Consider the following 17,963-nt stretch of genomic DNA (forward strand, 5'->3'; position numbering starts at 1 on the left):
AAGGCTTGCGGCCTCAGAACCACCCCTTTACACACCAGCTACAATACTGGCGCACCTGCACCTAAGACACCTGGGTGCTTGCCACCGTACACACCGGCTACGCACTACAGTTCTGCTCGGGACCTCCTCCCTTTCGAGAGATCACAGTCACATCCGTGAACAACCCTCTCCAGGTCTTGGCCCTCAGGCAGGAAGTAAATACATTACTTCTGAAACAAGCCATTTGTCTTGTAGAACTCATATCTCAAAAAGAAGGGTTCTACTCAAGGTATTTTCTAGTGCCAAAAAAGGATGGTGGCCTTCGCCCCATCGTAGATCTGAGACACCTCAATGGGTTCCTGAGAGAGAAGAGGTTCCAGATGGTATCACATCGTCACATCCTCCAGTCTGTCCAGCCGGGCGACTGGTTTACAACTGAGGGCTTAAAGGACACATATTTTCACATCCCTATTCGTCCCACACACAGGAAATATCTTTGCTACGCCTTCCAGGGAAGCATTTTTGAGTTTTCCGTGCTCCCATTCGGCCTCTCCTTAGCACCCCACACGTTCTCAAAGTGTGTGGATGCCATCTTAGCTCCCTTGTGGCTGCAGAGGATCCAGCTGGGGTTACTCCATATGCGCCCGATTCAAACGTGGCTGAATGGGATTGTGTCCCCGGGCACTCATAGCTTAGCAACCCGTTTTCTGAAAGGTGTTCGGTTGTTACGTCCTCCTAGTGCACAGCTCCTGTATGTGTGTTTGGGATGATGGAAAGAGGGTGTCAGTGTGCATGAACCCCGCCTTTCTCCCTAAGGTGGTTATGGCTTTCCACTTGAATCAGGCAGTGGCACCAGAGGCTTTCTATCCTTCTCCTTTTGCTTCGGAGGAGGATCGGGGATTAAATTCCCTCTGCCCGGTTCGGGCATTGAGAGGTTATGTGGATAGGACGAGCACTGTGTCAGTCTAACCAGCTCTTCATCTGTCATGGTGAAAGGAACCTAGGTCAAGCTGTCTCGAAGCAGCAACTGTCCCACTGGATTGTGTCTCAACTGCATATACTAATGCAGGCCTACCCCTACCTGGGAGGGTGGCCGCACACTCTATCAGAGGAGTGGCTACATAATAGGCCTTCTTTAGAGGAGCTTCATTGACAGATATTTGTACTGCAGCTAGCTGGGCTACTCATACATTCACCAGGCTCTACCGACTTAATGTGGTAGAGCCCTCTATGCCTTCACTAGGCACAAGGGTCCTTGAGGTTGCATGTTCGCACCACCAACATTAGTCTGGAGGTAGCAAGACATCCCTCGTCTGCTGTCTCCGCTCCTGCTCCCTTGCGATGGCTTTGATATCCTTTCTCAAAAGTATGGTTGTTGGTCGTCTTTGAATTGAAAGGGAAGGTTGTAACCCCGGTTCCCTGAAAGAGAAGACGACCAACAAAACTTGCGAGCACCCATCACTTGCGTTCGTGGGTTCGATGAAAAACAGAACGTGATCTCCGTGGAGTGACTACTTATTCCCTCGGTGGGTGGGACCGAGGACATCACTCCCCGGAGGGGCCTATCGGCAGCTTTGACATAAAATGCTCAGCAAATACCTGACCTGTGGCAGGTATATCCCAAAAGTATGGTTGTTGGTTTTCTTCTCTTTCAGGGAACCGGGATTACATCTGTATCCTATCGTTTTTCGTTCAACAAAAGAGGCAAATGTCAGGGATCGGATTACTAGGGGGCTGGGGGTGGATGGATCCTCTTAAGTTTCTCCAAATTTCCTTTTTAACATGTTTTAATCCGACAGGTATCACTTAATAATAGAAAGAAACCTGTTAAAAACATGTTAATTGTATGATGACATTTCCTGCCTTGTCTGTGCAGTTTTTTAGTAGCAATCAATGATACGTCTTTTCAGTACCAATCAATGATAATGAGAAAGAGTCTCCTGGCAATCTGAAAGCTCCTCTGCGCATTTTACATGGGCTAATGCTTATGCTTATATTAAGGAAGATTAAACAGTATTCATTTCATTAGTAAAGAAGTGACAACATTTCATTTGATTAGAAAAGGAATATGATTTAATCTTATTACACCTTGGTCCATGTTCAGCCATACTGTTGACTCAAAAAAATAAATAGCCAAGATCAGCCAAGAAATTAGCCTTCATGAAATACATGAATATACTTTCTCATGATCATTAATTCGTACCAGAAATTGGAATAGGCAGGAAATGTCATCATGCAATTAACACGTTTTTAACAGGTTCCTTTCCATCTTAAGCGACACCCATCAGCTTACAGCATGTTAAAGGGAGAATTTGGAAATACAACTATTCAGAGAAACTTAAAGGGTTTGCCTGCATGGATTACCATATACCAGACTTAATAACTACTTCAGAAGGAAATTCCTGTTTCTGTAATCAGGGCAGATTCTAAACACAACTCAGAAAAGCTAATTAGTGGGCTTCATATATTGTACACAGTCAAAAGATAGGATTTTTAACACATTTAATCATCTTTAATAGTAATAGTTTAATAGTAGAAAAGTGGCTGAAAAAAATTCCAGTATCTGTTTATCACGGCGCACTAATAATCCAAGCAAAAACTGCAATAGAAAAAATATATATACAGAACAAATACCATGTCATGTTAAATGGTAAGAAATTCAATATTTTGAAAATAAATATCTATGAAGTAACCATTTTATAAATAGGAATATTGAGATATGTAACGTTTTCATACAGGAAGGGCCTGGTTTGCAGATTGGCCACTGGAATATAGCATAGAGATAGTGATAGAGATGGAAAGTAGATATCAAAGAGAGAAGATGCAGTTTCTTAGGCAGAAAAGGGACTAGATTTCCAGCAGTAATCAGCAATAAAATAGAATCTCAGAATTTTATATTATTGAATTGCTACTGGGTAATGTAATAACTATACTTGTTGTGTAGAAATGAAATTACAAAGACAATAAGATAATTTATTCACAAAAATTGCCAAAGTGAAAATTAAAAACCCTAGAGCGTCCCTGTTTATTTTTGCTTTCTCTGTCAGTATCTTTTGTATTATTTATTGCAGGTGTAAGCAGCATCTTTATGTAAAATAAACTATGAACATAGTTCAGGGTCAGACACTGGGTAACACCATTTCAGTCAGGACAATCTTGCGTTAAATAACCACCTTTATTATAATACAAAATCTTACAGATTTCCAAAAACATTGAACCCAAACAATGGGTGAATAAAAATAAAAATAAAAGTAGTTGGAGCACAGCCTCGTCTCTCAGAGCATCTCGGTGTCGTCTGCTAAAAAACAAACAATAAAATAATAAATCTATGCAACGTGTTCATCCCGTGAACAAAACTGATTAGGCAGAGGAGCATGATATACTCCCCCCCCTCAGGACGAGGCTGGGAGTGAGGTGGTGGTGGGTGGGGAGGAGGTGGTAATTCGACAGCATGGCAAGACTGAGTTTGCAAAATGGGTATATATATATATATATATATATATATATATATATATATATATATATATATATATATATACACACCTCATAGGTTAATTGGAACTTGCTGGTAATATGCTTATAGATTAACCAATGAATGTACCAGGCACTTGTACTATAGATTTCCTGCCTGAAACCTCGCAAGCTTTCTATGCAAATGAAAAAAAAAACATATATAATGTAAGGTTAGGTAGCCAATATGTGTGCTAATCAAGGTTTGTGAAACTACTTAATAAACTAAAAGAATTTCCCGCCCCCAAATGTTCTCAAAAGCATTTGCTATTCCCAAACATTTGAGTGGCAGTGTTTATTTGTTAAAACACTGAACTATCAACATAAACAGACAGTTCTCACCCACCTCCAAGTCCTAGACCCCTGGACCTTCCCAGCCCTTCTGTTCATTCAAATGCTAAACTGATCTGTAGCACTGTGATACACGCTTATCTCCTTGTGATTCAATGAGTCAACATACTCGTGACCTTGAGTGCAGCATCCACAGAGAGAATGGTTTGAAATAGTGTAAAAAAGTTTGATAGCTAAAAACAATTAATTACTACAGTACAGGGTCATAGTTTTAGTGTCCTTGATATACCCTGGAGTCACTAAAAACATAATGATTCTGCTTATGGTAAAGTTGAGTATTAATAAATGATTAAAGTCAAGCAAAAATGTGTGCATGTTGACATAAAATCAGTAATTGGAAATGTCAATCAATTGTTTAAAACATTTTCTAGGTTGAACTTGTAAACCAAAATTAGCATGGATAGTTGGTGCTTTTATGTAGAGTAGCTCATAAGCAAATGCAGAATAAAAAAATTAAAAAATGACGACCCAAAATATTAACCTTTCCAACCTTTCAAAAAGTTATATATATATATATATATATGAAGGAGACATACCTGAACATAAAATAAACATAGTATATCAACTAACCTACAAAGAAAATAAATACAATAAACTATGCAGAAAGTCCTTTGTTATCTATGTTAGCCATTTTATATTCAAGATCAGGCTTGTCATTTGGGAAGTTGAACAGCAGCTGAAGTATTTATTTCAGCTGTTTCAAGTATTTCAAAATGTTTTTTGCAGAGAAAAATAAATGACTCACGCCACATTTGATCAGTCTGACATGTGATATGTCAAAACAGTGTTATGATAAATCACTGATACAGCGATGTTTTGGGGCAATGCAATTGTACTTGTTTGCATAACACTCAATCAAAGTAAAACAAACTGCACCAGTAATATGAAAGGAATATTCTGATGGAACATTAAAAAAGTTATTTGATCAAATGCGAGGATCTCTTTTTTTTCTCCCTTCTGTCACTTAAGGGTCTTCTTAAGCCACAAATTTATGACAACTTTGAAAGCAATTTAATTACAGACCATCAAGCAGAGTACCCTCCCTAAGTACCATATGTCAGCTTTTAGTTTCAGGCAGATGTCTACTGAGCTGTGTTAGGACCTGCAGACAATACCACCGTGATGTTCATATACATGAGCAGTTAGGTCTATCCCTTCAGAGTTACCATTGTATCTGTCAAAAAGATTAAATGCTAGTGAAGGAATACCATTTTCCACCATTGTCTTTCCATCTGTAGTTTCTGTTCTCTGACACTTTAAATGTGATAGCAGATGTCTCAAATAGCCAGGGCTCATATTACACTGTTCTTCCTCCACACTGGTTTATGCCTTGTGCTTTCTGCAAATTTTGAAATGCTTTTCAAAGGCTTGATGTTTGTCATCAGCAGAATTTTCCAAGATCATTACTTAAGGGTACAATTCCAGTGATGTTTGTGACAGTACAATGTCCTTGTTTTTGCTTATGTGATTGCGTGGCCTGTATTTGATCTAACTGTGATTCGACATTTCCCGCAATTAAGCTTCCTCCATCACAGATAATTTGTCCTTTGATTTACTAATGCATTTGGTACTGAAGTCATTATATTGAATGATGTACAATATACAGTATGTGCAGTTATCACTACAACGTTGGAGCTAAGACTTTAAGCTCAAACATTTCTATAAACTTCATGAGAGAGATATGACACTAATACTTATAGCATTTCAAGGCCTCACTGAGCACAAGGTCCAATAGCATTCAATAAATCTAGGTAGAGGTTGACACAGCAAAGATAATATCACCAAAAGCTAGTGCAACAAAACCCTCAATTCAGCAGGAGTAAAAATAGCAGTGCAGACTATTGCCTCAACTAAAATGTGGTGTTAAGATGTGTAAGCATGAAACTTGCCTATGTATCTTGAATTCATACTGTATTTATTTTAAAGTAACTCGTGTTTTTATGTTACACACAGTAAGCATGTTGTTTGGGAATTCTTAGTTCCATGAAGATTGTATTCTGATGTTGGGTCATGCAATGTTTTGGGCAACAGAGCAACTCTACCAACAGAGCAACTCTACCAAACACCAAAAAATGATGTAAGGTTTAAACCAGTAACTTGGTGTCTCTGAGCTCATTATTGCCTTTTGAAGAACCGCATGTCATATTCTCACCACATCATTAGAACAACAGTTTAAAACATTCAATTAAATAACTCACCTGCAGAATCAAAAAGTGTCAGTCAAACCAAAAATGGTGTTAGATTTTTTTGTTTTTTTAATGAAATTGTTCTTAAAATTTGTGCATGAATTTCAATCAGTAAACTGTGTGCACTGCATTTGTTTTCACGGTGTGGTCAAATTAGTTTTTGTGTTTATTTATTTGTGTGTGTATATATATATATATATATATATATATATATAACCATTTACAGACAAGTGTTCAGCACGTTATACTATCAGTCTATTGGAAACCAGGGGTGTAAAATGATAAGCAATGTTGGTAGTGCACCTGGCCCTATTTTACCTGACCCTTTTTTACCTAAAAATATTTTTTTTTAAATAGTATTCCTTTAGATGATAAAAAATAGGCTTCATCAAACACTGGTGGTGCATAAATACTACCAGGCATGCTTGACACCACACCCCACAAGAACACCCACGAACCAGTAGAGCCCATGTTTAGTTTTGTTGATAAAAATTATTACAAAATTTTTCTCATACAAAAACTATTTTGATAGAAATCTTGCATTTCCACAAATAAATGTGAACATTTTGAAAAAAAAAAAAAAAAAGAGAGAGAGAGATAGAAAAACAAACATTTTGCAATTAGTTGGATGTGGTGGCGATTGTATACAGGTGTGATGCAGTCAAAAAAAAATACATAAATAAATTAACAAACAAGAAAATAAATAAATAAATAAACACATAAATAAATAGTTAGATCAATAAATAGATACAAGTCTCCAGTTATAACTGATGTTGAATCATTTTAGGTGAGCAAGTCCTGTGTGCACATTCAGCCAGAGTTACACAGGCTTTTAAAAGGTCAGGATGTCAAATCACTCAGATTGGATGTGCCAGGAGTTGGGCAAATAGTTATCTGGGTCAAACTCAATGACTCCTGTTGGGCAACAAAACAGCCTGTCTGTCTTTCTATTGCAACTGAAAGATTGGCAACTAACTGAAATAGAAACTAGAGTGAGCGGCACCTTATACACAGGATATCATTTAGATTTGTTTTTATTATTCTTAAGATGCAATAATATATTTTATATAGTCCAAGCTACATGAGCAAAAGTGTTTGAAATAACTTTTTATTGCCTTAGGTATGATTATAATTGCATTAAGATGTGGGGAAAATAATATTTTAAATTGTCTATTACTGCTGTCCATTCAGTATGACGGACTCATTTGGACTGGCTGTTTTGTGGTACCGAAGCAAGTATCTGTGTTACCAACTTAATCTGTGATTTCAAACAATAGAAAATATGTTTCCACATGTGAAGTACTTTTAAACTTTATTCCCTTTCACGGTCTGTCAGCAAGGGGTTTCCCTGTTAAAGTGTGTATTATGCATAATATGTTGGCTTATCGAACAACACTTGAAGATAACTGATCAGGGAACAAACACTTCAGTTGAACATGAGACCACCAGTAACAGATTCACATGGAAACATTCAAAAGAAGGACAGCTGAACCCGAGAGACACATGGTGTACCCACATGCCTATGTTCATCTCAAATGTTTTCTTGTTAAGGTTGATTGTTTGTTTCATTTTGAATTGGGGTCCCGTTTCTTTGATTCCTCCCCCCTTCAGATCAGTCGTCTTCCAGTTTTCAGATGCATGAGGTAACTCACTTGGTTTTGCTCAGGTTGCATATTTCCACAGGAAACATTTTCTGGCAAATAGTTTTGAACAATGATGATATCAGGGCAGCTTCCCCCCCCCCCCCCCCCCCCCCCAAGTTCTATGCCATGGTCTCCTTGCCTGGCAATCTTCTGTCGTTAAACGTGTGCATGTTGATGATTTCTTCTGTTTTTACTATGACAGGGGCCTGGGGCTTGTGTTTGAGACGACGTTGACACTTCAGAGACACCCTGAGCTCATCCACCATGGCGCTACAGAAGGACCTCTGTGGAAGAAAAGAAAGGTTTGAAAAGAAACCCCTGAAAACAAACTGTAGCTGCACTGTCAACCATTGCTGGATCCCATTGGCACTGGTTCCTTGCCTAGAAGCAAATAGGAATCTGGCATGAGAAGGCTCACAGACTTCCAATGTGACACTACTTTGTGAATATGCAATGCATAATAACTAACGAGTTTTCCACAGTGTGACTTGTTTATTGATGCTTATTACATTTTCACAGACTCAAATCCCATGTATCTGCATGCCTAATTAAGCTGCTTCTTCCTTTTCTTAAAAGCTAAAGTGGCATTTGCAAATCCTGCCCAAAACCATGCCCAGCTAAGATGTATGCAGCTATTCTTAGGGATCATGGCATTCCTAATTATTTTGTTGGACTTATTTGTTTTAAATTTTAGTTCTCTGTATTAAAGATATTGTTCAGCTAAACATGTTTGTTTTGTCACCTTTAAAGTTCACCACACACTAACAATGTTTTTAAATGTTTTCTTGATGAGTTGAGGATTCTAAAGCTCAATGGTTTTTGATTAGACCAAAGGGGTTTAATTGGCTAACAAGCCCCATGCTCTTGCATTAAAGATAAAGCTTACTCTCACTGACACCACACACTTTGCTTTTGAGCTAATGTTTTCCTATGTGATTTTTTCGGGGGAGATTTGCTAAATGATATATATCAAATTCAAAGTTATTTAAAAAATAAAACAACTGCCACTGTGGTTTTTTTGGTATCAAATCAATAAAAGCAGTAATAAAAGTGATAATTGTTATAATTATAAAACTGCACTCATTCCAAATAAATACAACTTTTCTATGTTTCTTTACATTTTTATAGTTTAACTGTAAAAAGCTTTTTTATTCTTAGCATTTTTTTTCTAAATGGCAAACAAATCCACTAAAGCTACTAAACCACTCAGACAATTTAATTAGGCAGCCAGACTGATGTCTCGTGTTCTTTGTATAAGTTTTAGAATTGTAATTGCTTTTTTTTTTTTTTTAAATAAAAATCTATGCTGACAAAAACTGCATCCATTGTTGTCACCCAAATCCCCTAATGTCTACATCCTTAGAAGCTAAAAGCACCCTTGTGGCCTCAACAGAGCTCTCAGACATGTCTTTTAACTAAATACTTCTGGTACACGAGAGTGAAACCATTGTCCCCATGCAGTGAAGGCATGACATCTTTGTTTGATATGATATTTCTTACTGATATAAATCTTACAGCAGAGTGTTGCACGGGAAAGGTCAATGGTTGCACTCTTTTTTCCCTTGCTCCTGCATCTTTTTCCATATCCTGATGCCTATCTCTTACTGCACTAAAGCTTTCTAGATATCCAATTTATAACCTGCTCTTAATGCTTCTCCTTTCTATTATCTAACTTAAATGGTTTATCAGTGGACATCCTTCGTGAAAAAGATTTCAGATCCTACTTCATTACCCACAGCCTTGTATGGTGTTTGACGACTTGTTAAAACTGCTTAAAACCAGTAATAGCAGTACTCCTGCAGCTCATAGCAGATGTCATGGGTCAATTTTCTGCCATCCACTATGACAAATCAATCAAACTTCTTTTAATCTTTTTTGAAGTTCACTCAGTGTTTGAAAGGCCCAGCCCTGAGCCTCCTTTCTAATCAGTTTTTTGACTCCTTTTGCCACTTTCCTGGGGTGTCTGATTGCTGTACAGCAAGAACTGTCAATCCGAGAACTTAGACCTAGAAGCAGAACAAATACATCTCCTATAAATACGGCAGCATGGGAAAGATGTAATCTCAGATGTGTGAATTTAAAAAAAAGAAAAAAGAACAAAAGATCTTATATGAAAATAGCCATCAAAAATGTTTTGTTAATGGAATAGGATGTCAGTTCTCTCTTTTAATTATTCTAAACATCAAGCAAAATATTTAGTGGTTAGGTTATATACATTTGAATACAAGGGAAGATGCAAGTTCATTCTCAAATTGAGGTTGACCACGAAGTACTGCATCCTAAACAAAGGTCCATGAACAGTGAACAGTGTGCGGATTGCCCAAAGCATACATTGCAGGAATTTGGAAACAATGCTTCTGAGACATTGAAAACATACTATTAAATAACATGGTAGATATTTTAAACTGGTTCACATTCTGTTGCACTAATATTGAGATTTGTTTCAATTTTTCCTGCAGGCACGTGTTGCTTTGCAATGGTTTTAGAAGCTAGTGGAGTCAAATGTTGACCTTAGGTTGATGCATTGAAGATTCTGAATGTTAGCATTTTTAGCGAGATTCAGGGGGCGGGCGTTGGGGCTGCTTAATTAATGTCTATCATTATTAACTCTATTTAAAGCACAATCTTACGCACTTCCCCAGTCTAGTGTTTTCGTTTTGTAGCAAACTCTCAGATGCCGCTATATTTAATGTCGCTATATTTAATGTCGCTATATTTAAACTTCGTTGCCTCGCTCCTTTCACTGCAGGTCTATGCACAGCACTGCCAATATATTATCAATCATTTTCCTACCTGCTCTGCTGATTCTTCTCATCATTCAGCTTCTCTATTTTGCTGCAGGAGCTCCAGCGTTAGTCCTTCCTGCAACCATCCAGTCTCCAGCCCAGCAACAGCACCATTCAACGCGCAGCTTCATTACTCAAGTTTCTCTGCATCATTAGAAAAAACTGTCCCTCCATTAAACTTTCAAAGCTCTGCCGACAAGACTTTGTCTTTCCCTTGTCAGTGATTGCCTTGCCTTAGCTCCATTTAAATCTACCACAAACAGACTTGCTGCCCCGGCATTACAGAGATCAAAACTTCACCACCAGCAGGCTCAGCCTCAGGAGAAGCTATTCTATAAGGATTGGCCACTCAGGATTGGCCACTCAATATGAACAAAGCTATTTTCCAGCTCATTTTGATTTATTTTCTTAAAGACAACATTTACAGTTCCAATTTAAGATTGCTTGCAAGTATTAAAAGAAATGGCCGTTGTTTTGTCAAGTTTATTTTCGGAAACAGACTTCACATTGCTATTTGTACCGGACTTTCCCGTCCTGTACACTTCCAGTTTTCACTGCTACTGAACTAAAGATGTTTTTATAATGTATCGGACATTCGCTATAACTTACACTCAGCAACCTCGGATCCTTAATTTCTATTAAAAAGAAAACGGGACCTGCTATCCTTATTAGGCCATTTCAATTACGCAATTCGCATCATCCCCCAGACTAGAACCTTCATTTCACATCTCGCTCCTTTTCTACAGCATCAAGTTAGGAAGCGCCAGGAAGGTCATCAAAGGTGCATTTATTAATTCAAAACTGGAACAGGCTCTCACTATTCTATGAAGACTACATCTCAGTCCCCCTCCCGACTCGACCCTTTTCAGACGCCTCATTTCTAGGATTCAGGTGTTTCATGAATCACCAGATTCTGCAAGCTGAAGCTCTGGCCCCATTGCAGGCTTTCTATCCACAAGGTTGTCCTGCACCTCAGGCCGAAACTGCTATCAGTCTTCTGGGCTCAAAACTGGATTCTTTCTGTTCAATCAAGACTGGCTATCTCGCTGTCTATCCCAACAGTCCGTCTCACACTGCTAAGAATTATATAATAATAATAATCTTTATTTTTATATAGCGCCTTCCATAGTGGACCACCATCACAACGCGCTTTACAAGATATGAGACTAGGGTGTGTGAACTATGCATCAGTTGCAGAGTCACTTACAACAATGTCTCACCCGAAAGCAGAGCACAAGGAGTTTAAGTGACTTGCTCAGGGTCACACAACGAGTCAGTGGCGGAGCTGGGATTTGAACTGGGGACCTCCTAGATACAAGCCTGTTTCCCATCAAGCATAGCCAAGTAAAATTTAGCATCAGCAATGGCATCCGGTTCTCATTCAGCCTCTATCATTGGGCACATAATAGGAGATATCCGCTTCCACCAACTGGAAACATAGTTTAAACAATAACATTCAGGTCTTTTACCAAATAAATAATTAACGGTAAAGATATCAGTGTTACACGCAACATCAAGTTCCACACCGCTGTCAGGAGCCGCATCAATATTTATTTTACGTTATCAAGTTCTCTTAGATACGGGGGTATTATGTTCTATGAGTACCATAATCATTCTCCGCTCAAACCGCCACTGTCTCAGCAGCAGATAACCATTTTGCCAATCGGTCTTCCCTGAGTCAGTCCTCTTAACTGCATTTTCAGCGCTCCGCGAGCTAAATCCTGCGGACTCTGCGCATTTACAGCCCACTCTACCTCCCTCTGCCAAACACAATCAGATACACCATCAGAGCATTTAGTATAAACATTCCTATTGCAAGAGTTATTAATTACAATAATCAAATATTCTACGCTGCATCACTTTCTAAGTCAATGGTTTTATTCTAATCATAACCTCTAGATGGCAGTATAACACCTTAAGTTCTATATATTTTAGTGGGTCCTCTTTCATTGCGGAAGTCATGTATTTTCAAATCAGGACCAATTTACTTCAGAAGTTAAGATTTCATTTGATGTGAGACACATGTTGGATACGAAAACCATGTCCTACGATTATCAACGCTTCAGTCAAGGCGCCCTCCTACCCAGCACTGGACAATATACTTATAGACTGCTCCTGATCAAATCAATAGGTTTCACAGCAACCTCAGAGCAATGTATTCTTTATCATCTCAGGTTCTACAACGGCCTCAGATCTATGCATTCTGTATCTCTGCCCAAGGGCAGCCCCATCTTTGGCTCAATCTAACCACCTTAACACTCAAAGACCAATATTACTACCGATGGCAGTCCACCATTCACTAGTACAGATAACTGCTTCAGCAGATCTCTGCGCTCTACAGCTGGGCCACTGCACGCTACTGACAGCACTCCATCATTTACTTCCTTAGATCTCTGTAGTATTCCACAGATCCCACTCTCTACTCTTAATCACTCCTCACTACAGCAGATCTCGACTCCCTTTTCAGATCTGCTTACTGTTGCAGCACGCAAAAGTTGCTTTAGTTTACCATTTTAAATCTGCAACTGCCCTCCTCCAACCTTCCAACGCTCCAGCTTGCTTCCAATACTCAGATTGTGGCAGCCATTTCCGCTTGACTTCCTCAGCAATCTAGTCATATGTCCGCTCATCCTTTCAAATACTACAAACTTTAATACATGGTGAGAGACGTAGTACGAGACTGGAAATCTGTCTTGATTATGAGTTAAGGAGTTCCACTATTAGGAGAATGACTGTAGTTATGAAACCCAAATCTCTGAATGTGAGTTCACCTTTTCCATTCCATGCAGACATGATAGTAGCGAACCGCTGATCGATCCCATATTAACTAACACATAGGATGCTCTCACCACACTCCTCTCCAAAACCGGCCTTTTTCCCCAACCTTATACCCCCCCACCCCATTCAGTTTGGATCGGAGCAGCTACTTTCAAAGCCAACATTAATCTCCGTCTAATCAAAACATGGGGTGCCGGTCCTCTGTAGTAATCAATTTACATCTGTTCATCCCATACTGACATAGTAATAGCCCATCAAAGACTAGCTAGCATGCCCGGGGTGGGGGCTACCTGACTGCCGGGGCCACCAGAGGTTTTCCCCTTCTAGGAAGGGGTTTTTTCCTCTCCACTGAGCAGCAGGTAATCACATAACCAAACCACACTAACACTATTTTAACCGCTCCAGTTTGTCTTGTATGTCATTTCCTTTCCCGTCTTTTCCAGGTAATCTTACCTCGTCACCCAAGGCTCTGTTCTATTTCCCTAGGGACATGGCCCGCTTTACGTTCTCAGTGCCAAGTCTCAGACTAACCCATCTCTCTTTGTTGCAGGTTCATCAGACTCCTTCACCCCGAGAGGTGCCTCTGCTGAGTCAGAGCCCTTTTATGTGTTTTCAGATCCTCGAGGCTTGAGCCTTCGACCAAGCCCGGTCCTACGTAAAGGCGGCTCATCGGTCCGGGATCTCTTCCTATCCTAACTTCAAGTCCGGGCCCCTCCAAGCCCACCTCTAAGTCCGGGCCATCGGCTCGCCTTCTATTCTAAGTGCGGGCTCTCTTTGTCCGCCTCTGTCCTACTAACAAGCTTGTTTCTGCTTCCTCTATTCTATCCTTACAGCCTCAACAAACGCCCCGTGAAATACAATTGGAACAAATTGTGTGCCATAATCAAATTATGTTATTACCATGCAGTTTTTAGGTTGTGGAGACCACTCACAAAATAATGTGTATTTCTAATCATAATTTGCACTTTAAAGCAAGCACTGTAATCTAATATGATCACCTTGTTTAGAAAATCTTCAGAACTCCGAATAGTCTTTGAGAGAAATAATATAGTCATTATTCTTAATCAGGACTAAAACTTTTGAAAGCATATCAAATGGATTGTATCATGAGCAATGTATAACACATGTATACAGTGCACTTCCCAAGAATGACATTGTTAGTTTTTAATGATGACAGGTGATTACAGTACTTTGGGTAAATGATGCATGGGGTTTAGTGTTGTGGTTACCAGTATTTCAAGTTCACCAAGCAATAATCTATACATACTGTAGCTATTTAACTTATATTAACTGAACTCTAACTTATAAAAATTGCCGTGGTAAATTTGCAGTCATCTTGCAGTTTAGCATGCTTACTCAATGCATATACTATGCAGTTACCATGTGTTGCAATACTTCTCTATGAATTACCGTGCTTTCCAATGCTCTTCCAAGACATTCATTTATTATGTATTACTTTTATAAAGGTCCATCACATTCAAATTGTTTATGGGGAAGTCTAAACAGGAGATGACAAATCCTGCAAGTACTGTATCATCAGAAATAGTAAGGGCTGGTCCTTATGGGTCAGATAATTGTTGTATTTAAAGCACAGCACTGTGTTGATACATGTAAATAACTGATACATTGATTATTACTTTAATCATGTGACTTCTCAAGAGTAGTTATTGTATTTTTTACATCTTAGGATCATTAGGATCTACTAAACAGATATCAGTTTCTGTTTTTAAAATTGTGATTTTAAAGGGATCCTCAGATCACAAAAAAGCCCCTGGGTATTAGTCAGGATGAGGTAAACATCAATGCATCTTTATCAGTTCTTCCAAACATGATACAGTGCTTCCTTGTTACTACCTGAATCATTCATTCACAAATTTGGTTAATTGCAGGTATATTAGGCCTTCACTAAATCACTGTCCCCAATATTCTACAATATCTTTAAGGGAAATTCAGATGAAGAGGAATCACTGTAACAGCAAAGCGCTTGAATGTGTTTTCCAGTGATTTGTCTCACACAGCATCACATCTTTTATCACCAGAGGAATGCTTAGACAAAGGTCAGCATTAAAAAAAACTGTGGACCTTTAACTGCAGGTTTTAGTTGTAGCAGACATAGTAACAACATGAAACTTTGATCTCTGCACATGGAAGCACAACCAATGTATCCTGGAGAAAGTTGGGCAGTATTTTGTATTTTATAAATGAGTGTTTCATTTCAACCACCTCTGTATACCCAGCAGGAAATAGAGAGGGACTATCGCCCAAAATGTCAGGGAAACATTTGTAGTTTAGTAAACAAATGGTCTTTTGGGGTTTCTCAACTGCTGCACATTTGTAGAGCCAAATCCCAACAAGTAAAGACTTTTTTTCAAAAATCTGGCAAGGAATGGCTCATATACAGTACAACATACATGTTTTGTAACAATGGCACATCATGGATTTTTTATACAAAATATTGCAGTCTTGTAAGTTTCCAGTATGCAAGACACCACTGCATAGTAGTATGTAGTAAATATGATGTATGGATTAAAGCCAAGCAGATGCCAACACAATGTGTGGAAATGTCAACCAACCATCACGATTCTACTGTACTGTACATCTGCCAACAACACTGATACAGAATGATAAACACGCCTGGGATTTAATGTGTTGAAGTTTACTTCATCTTTTATTAAAATTGTTAACAAGGCATTTGACGTTGTGGTCAAATAGGATTCACCGGTAATAAAAATTAGAAGAAAATAAAAAGAAAGATAAAAGAGTAAAGAATCTGCATTAAATACATTGTAAGTTTTGCCAACATATAATTTGATCTTTTGAATTAGTAAATAAAAAGAACATTGCCTGCATGTTGAGCTTTATTGCTCTTCACATTATATAAGCAACTGGCTTTTTTATACAAATGGAAGCAATTATAAAATGCAAATTACTGGGTATTTACTATTAAGCATGACAAAGACTACAAAGGGCTGCCTAATACCACATCTCTCAAGTCGGTACTTTGAGCAACACAGTGTGAAAATAACCCCCTTTGTTTTAGAGAATTCTAATAAATGAGAAGCAAACAAGTGAGCATATTGTTACAATGCTGCAGTATGTGTGAGTATGATCTATCGGATGGGCACTATCTTTTAGTGGTTTTGGACACATTTTTCAGGTTCAAGGCCTGTTATAAAATGGTCCAGCTTTAGAAGACTGCAGTAATGCAGTTCAGGATGGTCACTGCACCTCTGTATGTATTGTAAGAGCATGTCGAACATTTTGATACACACAATGCTAGGAAGAGATTCCGCTATCACTGGGATACTAACTGTTTTTTTTTTTCAATTTTAATATGAAATATAGTGCAGGTTAAGCTTTATTAAAATTATCAGTTGAAAAGGAAGTGTATTGGAAATGATCACATGAAATCTGTGTGGCAGACAGATCATAATGTCCCATTCTACAGTAAAATACCAAGAAGTTTAAAAAACAGAGCAGAAAATTGATTAAACTATGTCTTCACCTAACTTTCCAGCTTAGAATGACATTTTGAATGGAATAAAAGACCCCAAACCCATGGCTCTTTACTGTAGAAAGATTAATATGATAGTGGGATTGTTTGTGCATTAGTCTTCTGCAGAATAACTGTGTACCTTTCACATCTCTAAGGCAGCTATTAATTGGTGACCCAAATTATTGCTAGCTGCTTTAGTTACACTAAAATTTCAGGCTCTAAAAATAAAGGTAAAAACAGGATAGCCTTTCACATTAATGTGCAGCACCACTGATCAGCATGTTAACAAACCTGAGACAAACACTAGAATGATGTTGCTGGCAATTACAGTTCATTAGGAGGTAAGTGCTAGACTGTGTCCACTTTCAGGGTCTGTAATAGGCAAACTGAAATGTAAAGTAAGCATTGATTAGCTGGCACCGAGTCTACATTTAAAATGATCACAGACGGATTTTCAATTAAGAGATTTACATTTAAATAAGAGCACACAACTTTCTGCTTTGTTGCTTTTATTAAACAATACTTGAAATTAGACTGTATCCAAAATGGAAAGTGGTGCATTTCTCTGGCACACTACAAAAACATGCGTTTCTGGTGTATAACAAGTGCCTCACAAATAGTAATCCTCAAGAAAGTGACATTCAGTGTAAGAATCAATAATGAGATGACAGTTCTCTCTCGGCAAGAATAAAAGTATGTTTTGATATGGATTTAACTGCCCAGTCTAGAAAAAAACTTGGGTTGCTAAACTTTCAACTCTGTTGGTCTTTCATATTCTGTTTCAGGGATGATCAAACAGTGTATACATGTGAAAAGTGCTGTTTCCAGAAAGAAAGAAAAAAAGGAGAATACCACATTACCTGAAACAGTCAACCCTATAACATCATCCTTACATGTTTTCTACAAACTCTCACAGGACTAAGGTTTCTATAGGAATTCTGGATGTGCATGTAACCACACTGGATGATGGCGTTTCAATTCTAGGTTTGTTCCCACTATAGCAGGTCTTAAATCTTATCTTTAAATACTACACTTTAATTAACATTAAAGCAAAAATTAAACAATAAAATAAAATAAAATAAAAATATCATGGGTGTTCTTGTCTTTGCTTTTTTGCCTTGAATCTTAGCTGTCATATATTTAGTTATACTTAGTGCATACCAAATTTGGCACAGAGATATTTCACTGTGCGTTCTTGAAATTATGATTGTTCTTCGTACTGATCTACGAAGAA

The 17,963-nt window shown here is 38.3% G+C and overlaps 1 protein-coding gene across 4 annotated transcripts in view; it reads right to left on the minus strand.

Annotated features, from left to right (window-relative positions):
• Positions 1 to 7,774: 7,774 nt before the first annotated feature.
• LOC117402639 (glutamate receptor ionotropic, kainate 2) overlaps positions 7,775 to 17,963 on the minus strand; it is a 211,012-nt gene continuing 200,823 nt past the window's right edge. For 3 of the 4 annotated variants that reach the window (XM_034003986.3, XM_059024630.1, XM_059024631.1), the window contains one exon: positions 7,775 to 7,953. In XM_034003986.3, coding sequence (XP_033859877.1) covers positions 7,789 to 7,953 — 165 coding nt within the window. In that variant the 3' untranslated portion in view covers positions 7,775 to 7,788. Of the gene's footprint in view, positions 7,954 to 10,462; positions 10,600 to 17,963 lie in introns of all 4 variants that reach the window. The other variant, XR_009328750.1, reaches the window with a different exon arrangement.

Source organism: Acipenser ruthenus, chromosome 5 (genome assembly GCF_902713425.1).
Source record: "Acipenser ruthenus chromosome 5, fAciRut3.2 maternal haplotype, whole genome shotgun sequence".
NCBI classification, from domain to species: Eukaryota; Metazoa; Chordata; class Actinopteri; order Acipenseriformes; family Acipenseridae; genus Acipenser; species Acipenser ruthenus.